Source organism: Apteryx rowi, unplaced genomic scaffold (assembly GCF_003343035.1).
Source record: "Apteryx rowi isolate R43461 unplaced genomic scaffold, aptRow1 scaffold_4, whole genome shotgun sequence".
NCBI lineage: Eukaryota > Metazoa > Chordata > Aves > Apterygiformes > Apterygidae > Apteryx > Apteryx rowi.
This window is the reverse complement of record NW_020450529.1, coordinates 7641922-7652644: the sequence shown is the minus strand read 5'-3', so window position 1 is coordinate 7652644 and position 10723 is coordinate 7641922. Positions and strand designations below refer to the sequence as shown.

Genomic DNA, 10723 nt, shown 5'->3' with positions numbered 1-10723 from the left:
GGGCCCATGGGGAGGGTGCTGGGGGCCCCTGTGCTGTGGGGTGTCTGTGGGGGAGGGGCATGGGGAGAGGTGCTGGGGGCCTCTGTGTTGAGGGGCTTTGTGGGGGGAGTGCCCCATGGGGGGTGTCTGTGGGGAGCATGACGGAAGGGTGCTCAGGGGGCTGCTGTGATGGGAAGCGCTGGGGGTGTCCTAGGCGTTCCTGCGGGGCAGGGGTGCTTGGGTGAGGCGCCTGCGCTGTGGGGTGTTAGTGCCGGATGGGGAAGGTGATACCTAGGAGGGTTATTTGGGAGGTGTCTGTGGGGGCTGGGGCTGAGGCTGGTGACAGGAGGTAGGAGGAAGCCTGGGTGAGGGCCTGTATGGGGGCAGAGGGCTGTCTAGGGAGGTACCCGGTGCGGGGAGGTGTGTGTGGGCGTTTGCTTGTGGTGGGGAGTTTGCGAAAGAAGGGTTGTCTATAGGGGATACCCCCACACCGTATAAGTTTGAGAGCAGCTGAGCAGAGAGGGAGGGCTGGGTTGTCTCTGATGAAAGGCTTCTGTGAGGATGGGTTTGTGGAGAGTAGAGGAAGAAGGGAGGGGTTTTTGAGAGTTGAATGTGGCGAGTATTTTGGCGAGGGGGGGGATATCTGGGAGGARCAAAGCAAAAGTTTTGAGGTGTGAATGGTGAGGAATATTAATAGATAAAAAAGATGCACGTAGGGGGGAAAAAAGAAAGGTGATGAAAGTGACTGGGAAGGTTTCACAGGGTGAAAAACTGTAAGATGAGTAGTGCCATGGCTTGGGCAGAAATAGTGGGACATGGGAATGAGTATCAATTCSTAGCCAGTTCCACCAGCACTGGAAACTGCCTTGATTGCATGTACTGGCTGAGTAACTGGCAGGGTTGGAGAAGAACTATTCTGAAGCTTTTCAGTGGTAGAAAGTAAATGAAACTCTCATGCAGTAGTGGATGCATAAGAGTTTTCTTGTATGTCAAAACTTTGCTAGGAATTGTTGGAACTGATCTAGCAAAGTATTATTCTCTTGGAATTTGCTCAGTAGTGTTTAACATTGTTTCCAAAAATGTGCAAGTGCAGATTCTACCCTGCACTACCCTGATTTGTTAATTTTGAATGTTGGAGCTCGGTTACTGTGATAAAGCTCCCCCTTCGTAGATCTTACAATAGTAAATGCCATGTTTAAAAGTATTTGGGGAAGGTGTTTTCAAGACTTTTCCTAACAGTAGTTTGAAGAGACGTCAGTATTTGGCCCCAYGCCTGCCGTAAGAAATGTGTGCCCATTGGCAGATCTCTACTGATTTAATTGGGACTGTGCTCAAAGTTGTGTCTAAATTCTGAGTAAGAGAAATTGTAGAAGCTGTATATCACCACGGGTTAGGATTTAAATCTCCTATTCATCATCCTTGTTGTTCACTGTCCTTTCTTCCCCTTTGTTTAGCCCTAAATGTGTTGGAGGCATTCTCTGTTGCAGTCAGCAGCATTACCTGATTTGCAGCTCTTACCACCTAATGTTTTTCTTTTGAGGTCTCCTTTGTTGTTGTTGCGCAAAAGTCTTGTTACTATTACGAAACAGATTTTTGTGCTTGAGATATTGCTCAATTTTCACTTTGGGATTTACTTCATTAAGCATATCGTGTGTTATTTAGAAGCATATGCTTCACTTCATTTGTTTTCACAATGATATGCAAGTTCCTTCACACCTGAGTARTTTTAGTTTGTAATAGCATTTTATTTGTGAAGAAAAATGTGTAATCATGTATAGAAATTTATGTGAATTTATCTAATGGATTTGCTGCCCTGCATGCTTCTTGTAGAATACAAGGGCTGTTTCTTTATGACTGTACTATTGCCAGTAGTTTGTGCAAGTTAGTAGCCAGTTCCWGTTTCAGCGTAAAGTTAAGTATATACATACATTATGCATTATGGCGATCTAGGTTGAGGGCTTATTTTTTTCTTCTACATGCTTTATTCTTCCCATTTTACAAGACAATGAGCACTGTRATACTTGCTTTTTTTCCTAAGTGATGTGTAATAGATATGAAATAATTAYTTAAATGTTCTTTCTTAAAATTAATAGGTATAATTGTATAGATTAATTTGCATAGTAGATCAGGAAAGGGGAAAAATCTGAGGTATCTTTGTCTTTAGYCATCACTGAAAGTTTTAGACTTGCTGTTGACGGATGATGGCACTGGCACTGGAGAAGTAAGGAATATTAGCCTGTGCTAATTCTTGTTATTGCATGCCCTCTTTCTGTCTGTGTGTGTATACAATAAAGCTGTTTCCATTTTACTTTATAGAACCAAGTAAGTTTTCACAAACACTGAACGGAATTCCTTCTTCAAACACAGTCAGCAGTGGGATGGACCCCTTCCATGCTTGCAGTATTCTTCAACAGCTTAAAACCATGTATGATGAAGGACAGCTGACAGATATTGTAGTGGAAGTGGATCATGGGAAAACATTCTCCTGTCATAGGAATGTTCTTGCTGCAATCAGTCCTTATTTCAGGTATAATGAATGTATATGCATCCACTAATGAGTGTATAATGAATATATAGTCCACATCTCTACCAATATTCCATGTAACTGTCAATGACCATATAGTGGACTTAGTAAATAAATATTTTTATTCTTTTAATGCCAATGAATTATCAGTATCTGTTTGTTTCAAAAGAGTGTTTCTCTGGCCAAAATCTCATGTACTTTAAAAAACAAAAATTCCTCCAGTATTGAGGGAATCCTGCATACAGTAACAGCATAATTCAACTATTTGTTTCCTTTTAAAGTTATATATTCTAGCATACTAGACTATACATAAGAAATAACATTGGATGTTGAGCATGGAGGCTATGTGAAGGGTTTTGCTTAAACCTGAGTGAATTTTAATGTGCAGTTAATGAGATGCTTAAGTAAAAAATTCCAGTTTGACCTTTTTTTGTTTCAGAAAGTCTAGAACTGATTTTAAATTTTGGTACCCAAGCAGGACATTGTACCATCAGTGATAATTGTGTTTGTGCTGGTGTAAGGGCAGGAACATTGGGATTAGCTGTACAACATAGTTTGATTTCTTTTACCTATAGTTAGAAGGTGATTAAAAATAAACTGCCAAATATTTCTTCCTTTGCAGATCTATGTTCACTAGCGGCCTTACGGAGAGTACCCAGAAAGAAGTTCGTATAGTTGGTGTTGAAGCAGAGTCAATGCATTTAGTATTGAACTATGCATATACCTCCAGGGTAATGCTGACGGAGGCCAACGTTCAAGCTTTGTTCACTGCAGCTAGTATCTTCCAGATCCCTTCCATACAAGACCAGTGTGCTAAATATATGATCAGTCATTTGGACCCACAGAACTCCATTGGGGTGTTTATCTTTGCTGATCACTATGGTCATCAGGAGCTCAAAGAAAGATCACAAGACTACATTCGTAAAAAGTTTCTGAGTGTCACCAAAGAGCAAGAGTTTCTTCAGTTGAGAAAAGACCAACTCATAAGTATACTCAACAGTGATGATTTAAATGTAGACAAAGAAGAGCATGTTTATGACAGCATTATAAGGTGGTTTGAGCACGAACAAAATAAGAGAGAAGTGCACCTTCCGGAAATATTTGCCAAATGCATCCGTATGCCTCTGTTGGAAGAGACATTTTTAGAGAAAATCCCTCCCATGTTTGCACAGGCTATGGCCAAAAGCTGTGTACAAAAGGGACAACGTAGTGCCAATGGCTATACACAACGGCTTGGAATGACTGCTTCTGAAATGATCATATGCTTTGATGCTGCCCACAAACACTCAGGAAAGAAGCAAACAGTGCCTTGTTTAGATTCGGTCACAGGGAGAGTGTTTAAACTATGCAAGCCACCAAATGACTTGAGGGAGGTTGGAATTCTTGTATCTCCTGATAATGATATTTACATTGCGGGTGGTTACAGGCCAAGCAGCAGTGAGGTCTCCATTGACCACAGAGCAGAGAGTGATTTTTGGATGTACGATCACTCTAGCAATAGGTGGATTCCAAAAGCTCCTTTGCTGCGAGCCAGAATAGGCTGCAAACTGGTTCATTGCTGTGGTAAACTGTATGCAATAGGTGGTCGTGTTTATGAAGGAGATGGGCGAAACTCCCTCAAGTCTGTGGAGTGTTATGACAGCCGAGAGAACTGTTGGACAGCTGTGTGTCCAATGCCGGTAGCAATGGAGTTTCACAGTGCTGTGGAATATAAGGATAACATCTATGTTTTACAGGGTAAGGTGGTTTGACTGTCTGTTTGGTGTTTTATTGGAAGTGGGGATTGCTTAAGCCAACTGCCTGTGCACCTTAGAAAACCCACTTTTCCTGCAGATCTGAAGAGTGCTATGGGACAATGAAGTGGGAGGAAAACTGGTGAGGGCAGTGGGCAAAGTGCCCTGGGAATGTGTCACTAAGTTGTAGTCTTGAGTTATTGCATAAATTGCAGTTCTGGTGTTCCTATAAGATAACAATTTAGTATTAAATATTAGAGTGGAAATTCCTTACTAATCTTCCTTATCTAAGGTGAAATGCACTAATGTCRAGGGAAAAATTTTTGTCCTATGAAAAAGCACTTTGCATTTGTATTTAGCTAAATCTGTGAAAATTCCTGCCGTCTGTCTCTGATGCCTTGTAAAAATCAGTTAACCGCTGTGGGTCTTCTCTTTTCCCCCTGCTTTTAGAAGCAATCTAGGTAGCCAAGAGAGCTGGTTTATCTCTTTCTAGTTAGCTCAGTTTCTTGGGTCAATAATTACAGTACTGTCCTTCCTTCCTCTATTCCTATAAGTGACCAGGTTTATTGGTGCATTGAATCTTAATTCTTAAATGAGTGGGTTAGGCACAGTTTTAGTACCAACAGTGATAGTTCCATATTAGAGAAACATTTGCATCAGAATAATCCATAATGATTAAAATAAGTATGCTGACAAGGGTATATTAGCAAGATCTCACTATTCATGCCCATGAAAATGGTGTGATGGAAAAGACATTTGCAGTTGTTTTAGCCTGGGAATTATATATTCCAGGACTCTAAAAAGAATCATTAGGGGAATGGATCAGAAACTTTATTCTTCCCTTCGTTTGTAATCTTTGTGGGTGCATATGCATAAGCAATATAGCAGGCTACACTTAAGTGATGAGACTGGTATCTGCAGGGGAGTAAGAGTCCCAAGAGGTGGAAAGAGATGTGGGTTTTTCTGGACTTTTTTTTTCTTTTGGTTTTGGTTTGCTGAGTTCCAGCTCTGTGTAAACACTTGCAAAAGTCAGGATCTTAGATCCATACCAGGCCCTTTTTGGATCACTTTCCCTACACAGCTGGGACCACAGGACAGAAACAGCATAGAGTATACTGTAAATTCATTATTATTTACCAGAAGAAGTCAACCTGACTTCCTGGCTTGGCACTTTTGCCACTCAGTAAGGTTAGTGGGTTTCCACATGATCTCTAGAGATGGTATTTTCTTCTTTCAATGTTTCTATATTAGGTTTGACTCTTGCTGGTTGTGGCTTTAGATAATTCTGCTATACTAGCAAATTCTCTGTATCTGTGTTTTCTATTGGGTCAGAGGTCTGCTTTATATCATTTAAAAAGGAATGCTGAGGAACGTTTAGTTTAGTTAGTAAAATGCTTGTTCATCCTTAAACATTTCCTAGAACTGCTAAAAGTGGAGTGTGTGTTTTTTTGTTTTTTTCTTTTTCTTTTAATACAAGTATTGTAACAGGTAGGAACTGTAGAATAAGAACACTTCTTGTTTACAAATTCTAGCTACACTTAATTCTGTGCCTGGATGGTCTTAAAGACAACTTGATGCTTTCATAAATAAGGAAGCTGATGCACTGTGCTAACCAGCAAATCATAATGATTTGCATTGTGAAAAGAAGTGACTTCTCTCCAAGTCTGGTGGTAAAACCTTAATTGGGTTGCACTGAAGTACTTTATAAAAAGTTACCTTTCAGTTTTCCTAGAGAAAGCTTGTAAATTTGAAGTAGTCGATAAGGACTGACTTGAGACTTAAAATACCAACTGAAATGCAGGCATCAATCATAGTATATTACACTGTGGACCAAAAGTGAATAGTTAAAAGATGTGCTGTTATCTGTAAGACTTAGTCTCTTAAGCTATATGCCACCCATTTTGCTGTATTATTTCTGTATTTTTTTATTATACTTGAGGTGCTTGTTTACATTGCAGGTTAAAATTCTTAAAATAGCCATGTGAAATCATACCTAATTTGAGCTCTGCTCATATCTGGCAAATGTTAGGACTTTTTTCCCCAGGCTTTACAAAAGACAAGGTGGTCTTTATCTGTGTCCTTTTTACCAAGTTTGCAGAGTATGAGCTTTCAATGAACTGAACTTCTGTTATCTACAGTCTGCAGACATCACTCTGTGCAGTCAATAGAAGAGGTGCCTTATTATCTAATCACAAAAGTAATGATGAATCAGTAGCTTCACGCAAAGATTCACGTGGCATCCTTTTCAACCTAATCAACCTAAATGATTAATCCAGCCACATGATACAAATGGTTTCAAAATCTGTGTGTAGTGTAAGACAGTTACTTGCTCAGATTTGAAAACTTTCAAGCGCTTAATTCCAAAATTTTCCCCTGTCTATAGATGATACATTTTGTGAAGATACCAATGAACCAAACAAATACTTCAGACACTTGATTGGAGTCTTGACAGGTTTTGTCCCAGATTCTCAAGCAGGATTTAGAAGTAGTAAAGAACAGCTGGAAAATACATAAAACATTCCTGATGTCCTTCAAATTCCCTTTTCTTCAGCCTGGATATGAACTCAAAGCAGCTTTTATCTATGCTATTAGTATTTTTATGCACTTGATGAATAATGATGGTAGGTGTTTTGTTATGGGATCAAGGCATTTAAAAGTTGGAAGACTCTGTGTGTAGGGAAAAGATACATGGAAGTTCAGTAGCTGCGGAACTTATTTTCTAGAAACGAAGCGTAAGTTATGTTTTCTTTTTCCTTTCTCTTTTCAGGGGAATTTTTTCTCTGCTATGATCCTCAGAAAGATTACTGGGGGTTTTTGACCCCAATGACTGTGCCTAGGATCCAAGGCTTGGCAACTGTGTACAATGACTCCATCTACTACATAGCTGGAACCTGTGGAAACCATCAACGTATGTTTACCATAGAGGCCTATGACATTGAACAAAATAAATGGACTCGAAAAAAAGACTTCCCATGTGATCAATCCATTAATCCATATATAAAACTTGTACTCCTCAAAAATAAACTCCATCTGTTTGTCAGAGCTACTCAAGTCACTGTTGAAGAACATGTTTTCAGAACCAGCAGGAAGAATTCGCTCTATCAGTATGATGAGGTTACTGACCAATGGCAAAAAGTATATGAGACTCCAGATAGGCTCTGGGATTTAGGCCGGCATTTTGAATGTGTTGTTGCTAAATTGTATCCGCAGTGTCTTCAGAAAGTTATTTAACTTTTTTTTTTTTCTCAGTAACAGGCCTTAGTGATTTCAGTGGTAATATGATGCTAGAGAAAACATGTCTTAAAAGAAAACAAAGAAATTCTGTCAGTATTTATTGTAAGCTGAAACAGACAGTTTTTTGTATATGGGGATGGGTGCTCTTTAAAGGTTGCAGTCTGGGAGGGAATTACTGATTCAGTTTCATATTTACTGATATTTTCCTGGGAAATGAGAAGGAGGTTACAAAGTGCAATTATCAGCATTTTTTTTCTGGTAAACACTTAATCATGTCATACTCGAGCGACGTTTTTGTGGTAAGAACAAATTAAGTGGAGGAGCCAGGATAACTATGCACTACAGGGAAAGAAAATCTAGCATTAATAGCTAAGGACGTCCAAGCTGTTTTGAAGTGACTTTTTTTTTTTTTTTTTCTTTAATACGGGTAAAATTTGAGAATATCACTAAGTCTTTTATTTTAGATTGTTTGAAAGTACATAGAGGAATGGTAGATCCTGATTCTTAGTGATCTCTTTTTGTACTGTTTTTGAAGTCTGCTAAGATGTTGGTAATATTGTTTGTGCACTACAGTTTGGGAGAAATACTCAAGTCAGAATTGGAATAGGGAGTATCGCAGAAGGAGGCCTGTGTAGATTACCGTACCACTTCCTGAATGGATTTTTGTTGAAATTGAGATTAAACATTTTAAAAACAAAACAAAAAAAAAATCCCAACACCTATTTTCTGCCACTTAGATGTAGTGCTTTAAAAGCTTTTTTTTTTCTTTACACTGCTTAAAACATCTTTCATCCCATAAAGGGCTTTAACCCAAAAGTTGATGGTGCTAGTACATTTTTAATACTTGTTCGTCTGAAATGGGCTAGCCTATGCCTGTAACTTTTCATGGAGTGTCTGTCTGTCTTCAGGCCCTGTCCTGTCATCAGATTGTCTTTTTTAACATTTTTACTGCAGTGGTAGATTCTTGCACAGAATGGTGACAGGATATGGCCTTAATGATACTGGTTTGTGGAGTGTTCATTTGGTCTCCACTAGAGCACAGTGCTATGTGCAGTGTTGGCATGTGCTCCATAATTCTGAAAAGTGTGGTTTAACTTAACTTGACTATTTTCTCTCCCTGCAATCAAGCCCTCAAATACCTTTTATTTCATTCTGATCTATAATGTGAAAATTTGCACTACTGAGCTGTCTTCATAGTCCAGTGTATTAAAGCAAAATTGGCAGTAAGTGTCCATGGCTTAAATAAGCTTAGATGCAAATATAGAATAAGGATCCAATATATTGCAACACTTTTCTCTATGTATTAAACATTTAGCTTATTTTTAAGACGTAAATAAGTTCAAAATTTAGCCTCTACTTCGGTAATGAAAACTGGATAGAAAAGGGAAAAGATTAATCCTAGAACTCTTATCAGCTATAATTTGCCATGTTTAACTTGTTATAGAGATAATTCTTCCAGAGCAACAAGTATGTTACCTTATCCTTCTATATTTTTCTCAAATTGACTGAAGTAAAACAGTTAACTTGAAACGGCAGTGGCCATCACTGCCTGTAAGTGCTTACCATTATCTGGCTTAACAAATGATATTTCAGTAAGCCAAATATTTAGCTCGTTGATGTTTATCCCCCTGGCATGGCTGAGAATTTGGATAATGTTCATTCACTATATGGTCTGACTGTTCCCAAATGGTATCTTTCTTATTTAAAGGAATACTCACCTGGTTCTATTTCTTAATTCTTGCACAAAATGTTAAAATGGCAAAAACAAACAAAAAAAACTGTGAAACGAAAAGGAAAAAAAATGCCTCTTTGCATTACATACCTCATCTTCCAGAGATTCACCAAACCGCTTCTTTTAAATGCGAGTGCTTGCGTTTTTTTTAGAAGTAAAGTTGAAGTTGACAACACTTGCTAAGACTGCATTTTACAACAGTGTTGAGGTGTGTTGTTTCTTTGTTTAGTTTTCTTCTGGATAATGTTTTTTATATATATCCATAGCCAAGAATAAGAGTGTGGGGTTTTTTGTTGGTTTCTAAGTACAACTAATTTCTTTTTTTTTTAATTATCCTTAGTCCTTGGCTAGCTCTCTTTGCGCTGTTGTAGGCCTCTAGCTGCAAGCTTTCTGAAGCACCCTCCCTAACAGTGTTGCATTTGTGTAAACCATTTTTTTTTGCAAAGTGTTATGTAACTTTTCTTTTTTGTTTTAGGTTTTTTTTTTTTCCCAAGCTTGGTTGAGTATTTACATGACTTCTTGCTGCTTTTTGACAATCTTCTATATTTATTTAGTAGAACAAATTTCAATATATTACTTGAAACTATGAAATAGAATTGAATTAGCAATTGACTGGTCATGTGATGTATAGAAGTACAATATGCTGTGGTTAATTCTGCAGTAGGTTTGTTAATTTTGTTTATCTGCACTAAAGTACGAAGATCTGCATTCTGTTTAACCATTCAAACCGAGGGTATGATCCAAGTCTGTAATGTGTTTAAAAGCTAAATCCTGGAACTTGCCGTGGGAGTAGAATATACTGAATCTTTTGCATGAAGAGTTTGTTGAGACAGTAATGTAGCTGTGACATTTTTGCCAATTCTTAAATGCTTTTATGTTTTGCTGAAAGTCAGATTCCTGGTAAAGTTTTGCTTTAGAGTCAGACTTAAGTAAACTTGCACAGCACAAAAAGAAAAAAAACAAAAAACAAACAAAAACACGCAAAAAAAAAACCTTGCACCAAAGGTACTGATGATATTTAAACAGTGATCTGTATGTTTTGCCCACTTAGTATTTTTCCTGCATTCATTTATTTCACTTTATTAAATGAATTTTTAGCATTGTAAGGATTTACATCAGTGTAAGTCTTTCTTCCAAAATTACTAGTTATTTTAGAAGGAAATATTTTGTAATTTCCACTTGATTCAATCAGTAAAACTTAAAATAACTGAAAGCAATCTTGGTGCACCAAACATGCAGTGTGTGTATGTTCTACAAGAAATCGAGGAGCTCCCTGTTCGTAAGGCTGTTTAGAAATGGCATCCAACATTCAGTGCTCAGGTATGTTAGTAAGAAGTACTGTAGTCCTATGAGGGCAAATGTGTGGATTTTTAAACATTTTGCCATAATTGCACAATTTTGCATTTTTACTTAATGTCATGTTATGTTTCTTAAAATAAACCTATTGTTGAAATACAATTGACTTCAGCTGTTTTTGTGATAAGTATCTTTTACATGAATTGTAGTAGATTGAACTTCTGA

The 10723-nt window shown here is 38.0% G+C and overlaps 1 protein-coding gene across 1 annotated transcript in view; it reads left to right on the top strand.

Annotated features, from left to right (window-relative positions):
* Positions 1-10660, top strand: part of KBTBD8 (kelch repeat and BTB domain containing 8) — an 11419-nt gene extending 759 nt beyond the window's left edge. Inside the window, exons 2-4 of the mRNA XM_026074934.1 lie at positions 2296-2506; positions 3126-4240; positions 7004-10660. Coding sequence (XP_025930719.1) covers positions 2296-2506; positions 3126-4240; positions 7004-7467 — 1790 coding nt within the window. The 3' untranslated portion in view covers positions 7468-10660. The remainder of the gene's footprint in view (positions 1-2295; positions 2507-3125; positions 4241-7003) is intronic.
* The last annotated feature ends 63 nt before the right edge of the window (positions 10661-10723 follow it).